The sequence below is a fragment of the Nelumbo lutea genome, chromosome 1, assembly GCF_056320005.1.
Source record: "Nelumbo lutea isolate HS-2025 chromosome 1, American lotus-T2T, whole genome shotgun sequence".
NCBI lineage: Eukaryota > Viridiplantae > Streptophyta > Magnoliopsida > Proteales > Nelumbonaceae > Nelumbo > Nelumbo lutea.
Window position 1 is genome coordinate 66,059,539 of NC_142684.1, and position 15,690 is coordinate 66,075,228.

The following is a 15,690-nucleotide window of genomic DNA, read 5'->3' on the forward strand; positions in this document are numbered from 1 at the left end:
TAACTGCAAAGCACTGAAAAGGCAAGGGGTAAGAAGAAATCAGTTGTATTGGGGAGTTGTCAAACTAGAGAGTTGGAATACTTGAATGCAAGATGGGAACTACTGGGCTAGGTGGCAATGCTCACCTAACCTTTTTTTTGTACTTGTACGCATTCTTTTTCACATATTAATAAAGTTATGCAGTTAATAATAAAAAAGTAAAATAGAGGCTCTCTTGATAATCTGTTTAAACAAGGGTAGTATCAGTGTTTTAAAAGTCACGCCTCAGGCACGCCTAGGGGCCGAGGCGCATAGGCACTCGTCTCGGCGCCAAGGCATGCGCCTCAGGCCAGGTGCCAGGTGGTCCAGATGAGCGCCTTATGAATGAATGTTTTCGAAATTTTTGGGTTAATTTTGTATTTTTAGTTTATAGATAACTGTTATCATATATAAAAGGTGTTTCTCTTTTATTTTTTTACACTTATTGCATACCATATAGTAAAAATAATAGAAAAAAGAAATGTAGTGGGAAAATATCAAAAACTTCCTAAACAAGTAAAGAAGCAAAAGAGGGAGACGAACAGTTGTCTTCAAACTCAACTCAAGGCTGGAAGAGGAAGGAACAACAACAATTGCAAACCCTTCTTCATTCGAACTCCAAGAGGAACAGCAGCAGATTCAGACTCTTCTTCCAAAACTGTTTTGAAATGTGAAACAGGGGCTCCACCCTAGTTCGTTTCTGTTTTTTTCCTCACTGGTTTGGAGTTCAGATCTGCGCCCCACAAGGGGGCACTCCACAGTGTCCCACAGCACATCTCTGTCGTGTATTGAGAACATCTCCAGATGATGACATCATCAGGACTGGTATTATCATTGGGAGATGTTCCCAATGCACGGCGGGGATGTGCTGTGGGATGTTGTAGGGCACCCCTTTTGTGGGGCACAGATGTGGACTCATTTGCACCGAAAACAGGGGCTCCGCCCCTTCTTCTACACTGTATACTTTTTTTTTTCTTTCGGCTCACTGTTTTGCACTGAAAACAGGAGCTCCACCCCTCCTCCTTCCTTATTCATTTCTTTTCTTTCATCACTGGTTTGCACCAAAAACAGGGGCTCCGCCCCTTCTTCACTGTATTTGCATCGAAAACAGGAGCTCCGCCCATCCTCCTCCTTCTTCCCTCTTCTTCCCTGTTCTGTTTTTTTTTTTTTCCTCACTAGTTTGCACAATTGCACGGAAAACAGGGGCTCCGCCCCCAGTCCCCTTCTTCTTCTTCCTCTCTGCTTTATTTCTTTCTTTCTTGTTTTTTTTTTTTTTTCTTTTCACTGGTTTCCACTGATTTTATCATTTTACACATTATTTATTTATTTCTTCTACTGATTTATTTTAGTTTTATTATCAGTGTTTTGTTGTGAATCTTGTGATCTTGACATCACATTCAGTTCAGGTAAACACACTCAGCTTCTATAGTTCTGTTGTATCTTTGTTTAGTTTTTATTTTTTTATATATTTTTCAATTCAGTCATAGTTGTAACTTAATAGTTAATTTAATTGTTTTCATTGATTTAGGGTTAAGGTGCTTCCATAGTTCCGTGCAAGAATATTTAATAAAAAAACAGCTGATATGAGTGCTAATCAGGAAGAAAGCCAAGGAACTCAAGGAAATAGAAGGGATCCAGCTTGGAAATATTGTCACTTGCAAGATCTCAAGAACACCAATGCAGGGGCATGTAATTTTTGTGGAAAAATTACTAATTGAGGAATTTATAGACAAGGAGCAGATCATTGGTGATAGGAGGAATACAAAAACTTGTTCTAAATGTCCTAAAGATGTGAGGGAAGAGATCTTGGCTTATATGAACAAAAAGAAACATGTGAAAGAAAGTATGAATGGGGAAGAAGAGGGCACTCGCATTTTAGATTTTGATAACTTCGAAAATATGGTTGAAGATGAAGATGATTTGGGAGATGATGTTCACATACTTAGAGTTATTGGCCAAAGGAGATCTAGTAGTGTAAATGCACCTTCAAAGACTAGGCCTTTGGGGTCTATGACTAAGGAATCAAGTTCTAAACCCAATAGGCCACTACCCATAAAACGACAAAGGGGCCCCAGAGATAAATTTATTTCTACACCTAGCCCAGAACAAGTTATGAAAATGAGAATGGAACAGAAAAGATTGAAGCAAACAACCATTAGCGATTCATATAACAAAGAAGCAAGAGAACAAGTTTCTATATGCATTGCTAGATGGTTCTACCAAGCAGGTATTTCTCTGAATACCATTTGTTTAAAAAGTTTTGAGGCAATGTTAGAGGCAGTTGGACAATATGGGCCAGGATACGAAGCCCCAAGCTATTATGAGATGTGAGTTCCTCTTTTGAAAAAAGAAGTGGAACACACAGAGACATTACTGCAGCACTACAAGGAGGCATGGGAAAAGTGGGGCTGTTCTTTAATGTCTGATGGGTGGATGAACAAAAAAGACAGGACCCTCATAAACTTTTTGGTCCATAGTCGTGCCAGGACCATGTTTATAGAAAGAATTGATGCTTCAAATGAGGTGAAAACAACTAAAAGATTGCTTTTATTACTTGGCAAGATGGTGGAGAAAATAGGGGCAAAGAATGTTCTTCAAGTGATCACAAACAATGCTTCAAACTATGTTTTAGCTAGTAATTTTTTTTACTTTTATAATTTCTTTATTGTTATTTGTTATTATTTTTTGTAGTCTTTATCTTTTCAATTTATACATGTTTGATTATTTTATTGTGCCATTGCCTTTTAGGGAATTTTTTTATGGAAAAACACCCTCATTTAACTTGGACCCCGTTTGCTACCCACTATTTGGATTTGATTTTGGAAGATATTGGAAAGTTGTCGGTTATAAGGAAAACAATTGAAAGGGCTATTGCACTAACAAGATATATTTATAATCACCCGGGGTTGTTAAATTTAATGAGGAAGTACACAAACCAAAGAGAATTACTCCAGCCAGTAAAGACCTGCTTTGCCACTTCCTTTCTCACTCTACAAAGCATTTATAAACAGAAGAACTTGAGAGATCTTTTTAATTCAAAGGATTGGAATGAAAGCAAGTGGGTGAAGGAAAAAAAGGGGAAAAGGGTAGGGGAGACGGTGATGATGCCCACTTTTTGGAACAGCATCATCTTCACACTTAAGGTGTGTAGTCCACTTGTGCGGGTCTTGAGATTGGTGAACCATGGGAACAAGCCTTCAATAGGTTACATTTATGAAGCCATGGATAGGGCAAAGGAAGCCATTGCAAGTGCATTTAGTGGACATGAGGAAAATACAAACACATTCTTGAAATCATTGATAAGAGGTGGGAGTGTCAACTCCACCAACCATTGCACGCAGCAAGCTTCTATTTAAATCCGGAGTTTTACTATGATGATGCTGAAAGGATTGATTCAGATGAAGAAGTCATCACTGAGCTCTATAAAGCAATTGAATTGTTTGAGAATGACAAAAACAAGATCAATGTAATCACTGATGAGATAAACAAATATAAAAATGCAAAGGGTATTTTTAGTCTTGATATGGCTATTTGGCAAAGAAAGGTGAAAGCAGTAGGTAAGTAACATTGACTTCATAGTTTGTTTATTTAATTATTTAGTATATTTTTTAAGTATTTAAATAAAATTTTAATTAATATTTTGTTATTATTTAATTTTTTTACAGCTGATTGGTGGGTTTCATATGGTGTTTTGGCTCCAAATTTACAAAAGATTGCAATTAAAGTTCTTAGTTTGACATGCAGTGCATCTGGATGTGAGAGAAACTAGAATGTATTTGAGCATGTAATTGAAACTCCACTTAAGATTTTAACATTATATTTATACATTTTATAATCCATTATATGTTAATACTTTTAGTTTTAAACTTTTTATTTTATTAATCAATCTTATGTTTTACGAGTTTATGCAAATCCAAACCTAAAAAAGGAATCAGTTGGATCAAAAGCACTTGAATGACTTTAGTCTTCATAAGTTTAACCAATTGCTTAAAGAGAACTTTGATTCACGTAGTGTCGCTGACCATATATCTTTGGAAGATAAAGTAACGAATGGTTATTAGGGGAGATGGCATGTGAAGATGGTGGAGCTGAAAATGATTTGGTATTCAATGATGATTCTTTAACATGGGGAGATGTGGCTCTTGCTTCGGGAGTCAAAGAGCCAATAAGGAGCACAAGAAATAGAGGTTCAAGTGTAGCTTCAACTTCTCATGCAAGAGCAGCAACATCAGCCAATGCAAGAAGGTCTAGAGGGGGTTCAGTTTCTCAACTTCGTTTGGAAGATGAAGAGTTCAAGGAAGAAGAATCGGAAGAGGCATTGGGATACTATAATTCTGATGAGGAGGATGAAGTTGAACTTCCAAATGAAAAAGATGATGAGGAAGAAAATTATGGAAATGAAGAGTGAATGGGTGACACTTGGAGAGTAATTTATTTCAGCCAGATTGTTTTGAAGGCTTGAAGAATGAAGATCTATTCTTTTTTTGCTTGTTTTGTTTAAGACTAACTTGTGTTTTTTTTTTTTTGACGCCGGTCACATCACGCCATACTTGTTTTTTGTTAATATTGACTATTGATCTTGAATCTTGACCAATCATCAATGATGTGAATGTGAATTTTGGGTCATGTGTGAATTTATTGAATACCACTTACTAGATATTAGATGTAGTGATTTCAGATTTAGTGATTGTGGTAAGTCACTAAGGGCATGTTCATTTGCTCTGAAATCTGACATCTGAAAGTGCAATAACTACATTAAGAGGTATATTAGTATTGGTGAACTTTTCTTTCCTCTTAACTCTGAATGCAGAGAACGTTCTGAATTCTGAATTCCAAAAATTATCAAATATCCATTTTGACACCATATATTAGAGTTTTTGTTTGTCTTTTTGGGGGTATCATTAGAAAACAAAAAGTTGTATGATTGCACTTTAAGAGATAAGTGATAAGAGGAAACGAACAACCATTTTTCTCTTAAAGTTAAAAGATTCCTCTTAAAAGATAAGAGTTAAGAGGAAACGAATAGGCCCTAAGTCATAAGTGGTATTGACTATTGAGGTTTAATTGTTTAACTTTAACACCATGGAGAGTGGAGACTTGGACTTGGAGAGGTAAGTTTTCTTTTAATAACTTCTTTTATGTTTGTATTCTTGTTCATTATTTATGAAATTATGATATTAAATACTTTGCCAATCCTCATTTTCTTGTTCATTGTAAATGATTAATTTTTATTATATGACATAACTCATATGTGTGAGCCATGGATATTGGAGACTTAGAGAGGTAAGTGTCTTTTTAACTTCTTTTATATTTGTATTTTTGTATCTTATCTTACTCATGATATTTAAATTCTTTGTAATTTATAAGCACATTGGTGGCATTGCTTTAACATCTTTTTATAATATGATTATTTCAGTATTTGAATCATTGATAATTGATACTATGTTAGTAACTTAGTATGCTATTTTAATTATTTAATTGTTTAAAACTTTAGACTTTAGAATAGAAATTAGAACTTTAGATTGCATTTTTTATGAATAGAACTTTAGATTGCATTGTCATATTCATTTCTTAACTCTTAACTCTTAACTCTTAGAAATTTATGTTGTATTATTTTTGTATTTTTCTGATTTTTTAAAATTTTTATATACTTTTTCAATTTTTTTGAATTTCCTGAAAATTTTGTGCGCCCTTTTGAAAAAGGCGTGCAATTCGCTTTGCACATTGCGCCTTGCGCTTTTTAAACACTGGGTAGCATAAGATGTTAAATGCCCATAAAATAACAGAATATACATGTTTATAAAGGCCACAAAGAACCTCTGTAGGCTTTTCAATAAAAACAAGGTAGAAAAGGTACCCGATGCAAAGATAACCCAACAGTAAGGCTCAGTTTGGGAAGAGTTCAAATACAAAATTGTTGAATGCAAAACCTTGCATACAGTACTTCTAAACCTTGTATTTGCACGTACATATTTGCATTTGCGCTCTTCCCAAACTAAGGCTCAGTATGGAAGGAGTACACATACAAATATGTAGAGTGCAAAACCTTGTATTTTGTATGTATTTGTACTGTACATATTTGTATATGTACTCTTTCCAAACAGAGCCTAAGGAAAAGATGGAATATTGTACTTAGGATATAAAGCCTAACTTTGTTTTACACAAAAAATAAGCAAGAGGAAGGCAAAAACTAGAAGAGAAGTGAGGGGAAAGGGAGAGCAGCTTCTGTACCAGGGTTGCAAGGTTTTAAAGTCATAGTTCTAATCTGTATTTGCAAAAGAAAAGAAAGGCAATAAAAAAGAAAAACTACCAGTACAATCTTGGTATAGTTGTGCCACCCTTCAATTGGAATGGAGTCATACCAACCCAAAGGAAGAGAATGATGGTTTCTTCACCAATATGGGAAGAATCCAACTACCTGAAGAAAGTAAACAAAGTTCTCAAGAATTTCCCTACTTTAGTTGGTGTCTGTGTCTGGGGGGCAGATTGCTTATGTGTGGCTAAAAGGAAATAGGACCATGCCTTTTTAGAAAATGTATCCAACAAGCCTAATAAAGAGACCCAACTTATAAAATGCATAACCTAATAAAGCAAAACTCTGAAAGTAATTAAAATGCAAAATATCTGGGGAAATTTCGCTAGTTACGGTTAAACTCTTCAGAAAAAGAAATAGATCAATCAAATAGCCTTGTGATCCTAACATATATCCCACGGTTCATGGGCAAAAAGTGGGACTCTTCAGGCTTGAGCCACTCAACAACTTGAGGAAGGTGAACCAATGATTTAAAAGGTGTGCCTCAGGCGCATAGGCAATGTGCATTTTAGGGTACCCGACCAAGCCCCCCAAGGCAAGCCCAAACAAATCCATATTTGGGTCTAAAATTCTTAACCCCTGTACAAAAGAAAGGTTTTATAACTTTAAATGTCTTCTAAAATTATCTTTTATTAGGATATATGAATGAGCAACATTAGCATATATGGGGTTCTATCCACTCTGAGCTCTAAAAACCCCATATTTGCTAATGTTGCTCATTCATTTATCCTAATAAAAGATATTTTTAAAAGACATTTAAAGTTATAAAACCTTTCTTTTTTTATAGGGATTAAGAATTTTAGACCATAATATGGACTTGTTTGAGCTTGCCTCGGGGGGCTTGGTACAAAGATAGCTTGTAGAATCAAGAATGCATAATGTTTAACATCACATTAGCTATTTGAAGTAATGCAATTGGGAAAAGGATAAAGAGATTAAGAGTTCACATGATTGAATATGTTTTATATGTTATGCTTGATTTTATTTTTAAATTTTTATTTTAAATATGTTTTACTTGTTATGTTTATCTTTTAATTTGAGATAATATGTTTTGTAACGCATTTATTTTAAAATCTAAGTTCATAATTTTAATAAATAATGTGTTTAATATTTTAATAATTTGCATTTTTTGAACTGTTTGGCATTTTTTGAATTTTCTGGATTTTTTTTTTTTTTTGCATTTTGCGTGTTGCTTTAAAAAGGCATGTGCCTCGCCTTGCGCCTCGGGCACAAAATGGCCCTTGCGCTTTTTTTGTGCCTTTCACTTTTAAAACACTGAGGTGAAGCCTGCTGCATCAACCTCATGCTCTAATTCTTTAGGAGATAAAATTCCCACTATGAAACTAAATCTACAATCCCAAGGTGATAAGTGCAGCACCAGTCCACAGGCTCAAATGTAAACATGTTAGCCAAAAAAATGTTCTATTCAAATTCTATCTGTTTCCAATATTTACACCAAAGCTATCATATGGCAATCACATCCACTGTCAAACTTTGGTCAAATATTACAGAGTTGAACAGATGAAAGCTCAATGACATTAATCTGGGACTTGGATAACCAGAAAATTCAGAAATATAGCAAAGCCTACACATACACATGCACAGAGGGTGCCAGAGTGGGGGCTTACTTCTTTCTGGATTAGTAAATAAGGATGGGAGTTTACTTGAAACAGCACACTAAACCATAAAAAACATTCAATGAATATTTATATATTATCCAACACCAACACCTGGAACCAAAAAACAATCAAGTTTACAGAGGGCAGAAAGAGGATCATATAGTGGCATACAGGAAAAGTTGGAAGGAAGAAAGGGCTAAGGAAGGAGCGGAATGAAAGATCTAAAATAAAAATAAAATAAAATAAAAACTAAGAGGATAAGCTAGATATGTAGGATTCTGGCATAAATAAACTTGTCAACCTTTATTTACTTCTAAAACAAAATGTAAATAAAAGTGTTATCTGCAGCTCAATTGTACATTCTTGTTTATATAATGAAATATTTTCTGTTACCTATCAAAAAAAAAATCTGCAGCACAATTGCGACCCCCTACATTTATTCTTTCCTTATAGTTGGCTAAACACGAAGCACACAAGTATGCATTCTATGATATATACATGCATATATGCATATGCATAGCCATGTCCATGTTTCTATATTTTGAGGGCTTGTGATGCTTGTATACACAGATCATAGAAAACAATAATAACCATCGCCAAGATTATTATAAATCCTCTTATTTTCTTCAGTTTACCGATCGTTAAGTAATTCCTTGTCATTCTTTTCACAGATTTAACTTAAAATATTTCTTTCGGAAAAAAAATCATGGTAAATATTATAGGGCGACATTATAGAAGGCCATATTTGCCATCCTATTAGACTGAGATTCAAAAAAGAGGAAAATAAACCTGCTGTCCAGTCATGTAGACACTATTTTCCTTGAACTGTGAGCCTCCAAGGTCCTCATTTCCGGTTGAGTTTCCAGTAGTCACAGCTGGACTGGGACTGTAACCAGCTGGGGAGGAGCTGTATGGTCCATATTCAGTTGGCATTGCAATGTGCATTGAGTTGCCTGTATTAGCTCCAGGCTTGTATTGTGAAAAGGAGTATTTGACACTTGTCGCAGCTGCTGCTGCCACTGCAGGAGGTGGATATAAATTTCCTGATGGTGGCTGTTGAGGGAAAGCAGTGTTGCTTAAAAAATGGTGAATAGGAGGTGGTACATAGAATGGAGAGAAGTACTGGCTGTATGGCAGGTAGCTAGGAGGATAATGGGATATGTGTACCCCAGCAGGCTGCCGGAAAACAGGAACTGGTTGCTGAGTCACAGAAATAGAGCTCTGCATAACTCCTGCAGCTTGTGTCACAATGGGGGTAGGACCCCCTGTAGACAATACAAGAGAATTCCCGCTCTGAAATAAGAAACATTTTTTAAGTGTTAGAGGAAAGAAAAAGAAATAAGAAATGTTTTTACAATGTTAAACAATCAAACAGTGAATATACAAAGGCAGAGCTATGAAAAATTACTAATTAAGAACTTTCCTAGAAATCCTTAAAATGAAAAGACAAATAGCAAGCTTTTTAAAGAAAAGACAGGACACCAACAGTAATTCAATACCAGCAAACATGACAGAGTAACTAGCACACACAAGAGGATCTCAGAATCACGGCTGCAAGAACTATTATTACTGATAATGACATCATTATAAATATTATTTTGTTCTAAATTCTTTTTTAAACCAAAAACGTGCTAAAGAAAGGGAAACAGTATTTGAATTGATGCCAACAATAGTGGCTATGTTGTAGCAATTTCATCCCCATCATTTGTTTGTCATTGATTTTAGCCCCATCAAGTTGTTTTATATTTAATAAAAAATAAAGCTATATTATCCGGAAAAAGATTATGGTTCAAAATAAAAAAAAATAAAAAAAAGATCATAGGCTCCAAAAACAAGTTTTATGATGCCTTTCAGCATATTCATATAACATAATAAACCCAACAGTCTTATGGTTATGCCAACCACACAGAGTCAGCTACATGGAAAGAAGCAGCAGCATCTACAAGACTGATTAATTCTATGCTATGGACCTGAACAAGGAGAAATTAAGCCGAATATTGATTGCAGCTCTCTTGGGAACCCAGGCCAATCAGGCATACGAGTTTCCACAGATACCAATGACAATATGTTGTTTAGCTATTGCTATTTGGGTCCAGCTGGACTTTTAGCTCTCCAAGGGCAGATACGTTTGCCCTTTATTCTGGACTAAGATTTACATGGGTGAGAGATTGAAGTAGCTCCTTTATTTAAGGAGATAGTCAAGTTGTGATTAGATGGTTTCTATCCAAGGCTGAAGGATCTCGGTGCTTAAAATGTCAAACAAGAAGCATTGGCTATCTCATCCATTCAGATTCCCAAGTCAGCTAACTGCCTAGCACTAGAAGATAGTCTAGCCAGGTTGAGGGTTAACAAAAAAAGAATTAGAATGGAAGGTTCCGATCCCAGGGGGACATCTGTAATCTGTTTTGTGCTTTGGATTAGTTGAGGCCATCAGCCAATTGCTATTGAGATATGATTTTGCCTTCCTCTCCAAGCATCTTAGAGAGGAGAGATTAAAGAAAATATTATGCCTTTGTTGCTTGTATACACATAGGAAATCTAAGGGGCCATTTGGCAAGTCTTTTTGGGAAGACCTTCTGGTAGCTCTGACAGTCAAAAGACACATTGAGCTTTTGCATGAAGATCTGAACAGCCCAGAGCTAGTTTGGCAACTGCGCGCGCGTCTTTCCATGTCATTCCACACGAGAATAAAGCGAGAAAGATGCGAAAAGCTCCATTTGGAGCTTCCCAAAATCGGCCCAAAACGGGCTTCTCGCGCCTTTTTGGCGCACCAACTTTTGGCAGCTAGATCTATTACGAACCAAACATAAAAAGACCACAGCGCAGTCTGCCCAGCTTGTAAACAGCCGAAAACCACGCAGAAAGAACGCACCAAACAGGGCCTAGAATATTATTGAAAAGAAGTGAATTTCCATCCCCAAAGTCCTTTTCTAAACATTTTTTGATAAAAAAATGTGAAGTATAATCTATTCTATATATAAAAGTGTGAATGCAATGTGAAACTTTTTTGGACTAAAATTATCCTCTACTTCTTTGTTTGAGAAAGTGGTATAAAAGCCATTTTATTACAACTTTAATGCCAACTTTAATAGATACTAAAATACCCATAATTGTGTATTTAGTCCATCTCTAATGGTAAGGTTGAAAATGTAACTTCAATTATTACTTCCCACCTCATTTAATCCTGTCTCATTAAGTCTTATACTTAAATTATTAACTCCCATTTTCTCTTATTAAATTAGATCTGTCAATATTTTTAACAATATAAACCCATATATTTTAAAATTGACTCAAAAACAAAACAATTTTTAATCCAAGTGGTGGCTAAGCAATTCAACCATCCGAATCAAAATGACAACCTACAAAGTCATAGTTAGGTAATAATTTTTTTAAAATAGAAGTAAATATAGAAACTTACAAAAAAAATGTAGAAAAAATTAAACACATTTATGATATTTTTATTAATCAAATTAAAAAATAAGTGTAATAAACAAGAATTATTTTTATTAGTATTGAAAATGAAATACATAAATTAAAATTGACCAAAAATAAAATTATTTTACTGTTTGGCAAAGATCAATAGTTCAAATTTTGGTTCAAACATGTTAAAATGTCATAAATAAATAAAAAAGGTTAATAAAATATAAAAATACATAAATTTTGCAAAAAAAAAACATTTAGGGACATGTATAATATCATATACTTATCACATTAAACAAAAAGTAAGTGTAACATATTAGAATTATTTTTACACACAAAAATACAAAAAAGTTACAGAAAAAATTAAACACATCTATAATTCTATATTTACACTACATGAATAAGATTGTGGAACTTTCTTTTGACTAAAATACTCATTTTTGAATTTAATCCCTATTTAATTATGAGATTTAAATTGTAAATTAAATACTACTTTTCACCCCCATTCAATTCCCTCTATACAAATCTTACATTTTTTTGATAAATGAACAAAAAACAGGATACACCAATAATATTAAATATTACAAAAAAGAAAGAAGAACTTGGCAAAGCAAGTATGCCTAGCAATGATACTTGAAACTTCACAACTCGATCCGATGGATGAGGTGTTTATGTAATCAGATTTAGGTTTTCAATCTACATTTGATTAATAATAAAAAACAAAAAATATAAAAAATAAAAATAAAAATATACAAAGTTTATGGATGCATTATTACTATCACTACCATCATCTAGAATTACCACGTGCGCACTTACTAGTTGTACTAAAGAACAAAAAGTATACACGGTCCTCTGTACAAAGAGTTTCTGTACATATGCACACATCTATTAAGGAACCCTACCCCCCCCCCAAAGAAAAGAAAAAGAAAAAAAAAAAAAAAAACTCCAAGAAATAGGAGTCCTTTTCCAAACTTGATATATTTGCAAGGGTCCACCATACATACAAGCTAGAGACCTCTATGTTTTCCTCTGACTCTAAGAAAAATCTCGTCCTATTTCCTAAAAATAATGTGTCCAACAAGATTCGCACAATTATGTTCATCAAAAACAAAAGGATTCATACAATTATTTATTAGCTTGAGTCCCATGTGTATTTTGCAAGCACAAGTAATGATGATTAAAATGGTTTATCTTCCTAACAATGCCCAGTTACCTATTCTTATTTCTCCATAGAAACATATCATGCCCAATTACCCATTCTTGGTGTACATATTTGACAGGCATGATCAGCACTTTCAAATGTATATATGGCTATGTGCACATGTTTTACTTATCAATAAAAAATGTTCTGTATACATATACATTACTTTTCCCCGTTTATTACATATCAGTATGGGCAATGGCCTGCTTCAAATCACCTTGAGTTATAAACACAGTTCCTGATAAAATAAGTTACAAATAAAATTTTAAAATACACCTCCAACGCATGTCAAAGTTGTAATTTTCTTTTCAAAAAAATATATATGTATCAAAACTTTAACATGTACTAGGGGAAAAGTTACGGTTCTTCAAAAGAGCAAACCTCTTGTGGACATTGACCAGTCTGCGGGGATAACACTGTAATATTCCCATTGTACTTGGTCACAGCTCCAGGTGCAAGAAAGGGAGAGAATCTGCCATCAATATCTGCACCTGGCCGGTAAAATTGGGTATAATAGCTTGTTGACGGATCAAATGGCTGCTGAACCTGAATGGAAAATTGTTATTACCAAACAATTCTTAAATGAAAGTACGAACTAAAAACAAGATCTAATGGGGGTTAATCTCAAAACTAGGTATTTCAATTTGAACCCAAATTGGTAGTGGGAAAAAACTATTACGAAAGAGAAATTTTCAATAAAGCACGCCTCTTTTTGTACATACTCTCATGTACCCCTTTCTTTTTTAATGAAATCTGTTATCTTTCAGCTAAAAAAAAATTCAAAAAAGCACAATGCTCAATTCAACAGAGTAATCATACAATAGGAGCTTGGGTTGGCAAAAGCATCAACATGGTGGCCTTTTAATGCCAACAAACATCAACTCAACTCAACTAAGCCTTATCACAACTACAGGGGATCAGCTATGTGAATCCTGCTCCGCCATTCTGCTATGTTCAGTGCCAATAAACATACTGTTACTGATTTACCTTTATTAAAATAACAGATGGATTTTTCCATAAGGGTAGCAAAGACAAAGGAGAAACATTTATTGATCAAAAAAACAAAGGAGAAACATGATGGGAAAAGAAATGAAGGCCTAGAAGTCAAAAAAGGGGGACAAAGCAGCTGAATCTCAAAAACATTGAAACTGTATATTTAATATCTGGATAAAGAATGTATGGCATATATGGGTGGGCAAAAGACTGTAATTTGGAATCTCAATTAACAGGGACATATAGAACCAAAGAATTGAAAGCTTATAATAATGATTGGAAGTTGAGGGACATCACATGCCTGAGACTCAGAGCTTTCAAATGGTGCAAGCTGGTTCCCTAGCATGGATGGCATGAACCCAAAGCTGTAGGTTGGGGTAGTGTGAACAACTGAATATTGAGGACCACTAGATGGCAAAGCTGTCTCTGGCTTTGACTGATCATATTCTGTGACTGCAGTAGATGATACTTCAGCTTCCCGCGAACATTGATTTTCTGGCATGTGTCTAGGTGACTGTGGATTATCAAGATAATCTTCCTGTTGAACAGTTGAAGACGCATTCTGATTGCTGCAGCCAATTATAATAATACTAATAAATATCTCAGATTGTAAAGGAGGAAAGTTAACGTGCCAAATAGAAGACCTCATTATGTAAGACATTGAAAATCAGAAACATTTTTTAATAATAAAGACATATTTTCATTAAAAAAGAACACAAAACAGGTAAGAAGGAATCCCCAAGGAAAAAGAAAAATACAAATAACACCCTCCACACCCAACCAGACAGTCCAACAATCCATTCATGAATCCAATCCCCAAAACCTAACTTCTTCAGCTGCAACAAAATACAAGGAGAACCCTAATCCACAACCAGAATTAACACCCAATAAATGATTCAGCAAGAAACACCATCAATCAACATGTTACTTTAACAGACACTAGTAAATAACTAGACAAAAAGAAAGGAAAAACAGAACCCTCCATATATCATCCTCAGCAAGTAGTAAATGTATAGGATGGTGGACCTTCCTTGAGTGCAAAGAAGAACTTAGCAAAGCATTTGCGGAATTTATAGGATGGTGGACCCTCCTTGTATGTTACATTTTGAATGCATAGCATTATGAATGGAGCAGCTCAGATGACCTAACCATCCCGTTTACCTCCTTTTTCACTGCCTCCCCTTTGAAATTTTTCTTTTTTTTGGTTATCTAACAAAATGCAACAAAATTGATGGCTACAGTTGCATAGTTTTGCAATTAGGGCTATTACAATGAAAAAACCCCAATCCCCTTGCATGTCGATCCATAACAAATGCTACTAAGCCATTACTTCATCATCCTTATAATCAAATTAACATCATATCAATCTTAACAACAAAAAATAATAACAATTATAGTAAGAACATAAGAGTGATAAAAACAATAATAAGAACAGAAACCCAAAACCAATACTGAAGGATTACTACCATTTGGCAGACAATGGTACTTGGGCAACCTCCTAGCCATGGAAGATAAAATAAAGAAAACCCAAAACCACCTTGTACAAGATGGAAGAATTGAAAGACCTATTTGATATAAATAGAATTACTGCCACATCGCACAGACCTTGAGGAAGGCTCCTCAACAGTTTCCTCAATCCCCTGAGAGGATTCAGATGGAGGTGTGGAACTTTTATTGCTCTCAGGGCCATTGGCATAGCTTGTGCTCAGGCAAAAACCAGCACCAAAGCTTCCAAAACTCAACCCACTTCTTTGATCTTCGGGGACTTGTAGATGGTGTGGAATGATAACATGTTGACTATCTGACAGATGCAACTCTCCTATCTTCTGCTGTAATTTTGAAGTTTGATCCTCTGAGGCAGAGGAACACATTGCAGGCAGTGAACAAGAAACAGCTTCAACTGTGATGGACTGAATCTCACTTGTTCCAACAGCTCCAGATGATTGAGCAGAATTTATAGGCTTTGGTTTCCACTCCTTATTGGTGCCAACTGCTAAAGATTAAAAAGCAGTTACTACCAAATGATCTCCATTGGCTAATTTTGTCAAGTTACACATAATAGCTTCAAACACAAACCCATAAACAAAGATAATTTTTTTGGTACCATGGTGTTCAAGCTCAAGTGT

General features: G+C 34.9%; 1 protein-coding gene across 4 annotated transcripts in view; it reads right to left on the bottom strand.

Annotated features, from left to right (window-relative positions):
• LOC148875010 (uncharacterized) overlaps nt 1–15,690 on the bottom strand; it is a 28,409-nt gene that overhangs the window by 1,735 nt on the left and 10,984 nt on the right. Inside the window, exons 6-9 of one of the 4 annotated variants that reach the window (XM_088966213.1) lie at nt 15,170–15,554; nt 13,866–14,133; nt 12,953–13,117; nt 8,740–9,243 (exon numbers count right to left, since the gene is read on the bottom strand). In XM_088966213.1, the coding sequence (XP_088822339.1) occupies nt 8,740–9,243; nt 12,953–13,117; nt 13,866–14,133; nt 15,170–15,554 (1,322 nt within the window). Of the gene's footprint in view, nt 1–8,739; nt 9,244–12,952; nt 13,118–13,865; nt 14,134–15,169; nt 15,558–15,690 lie in introns of all 4 variants that reach the window. The other 3 variants (XM_088966212.1, XM_088966215.1, XM_088966214.1) reach the window with 3 other exon arrangements.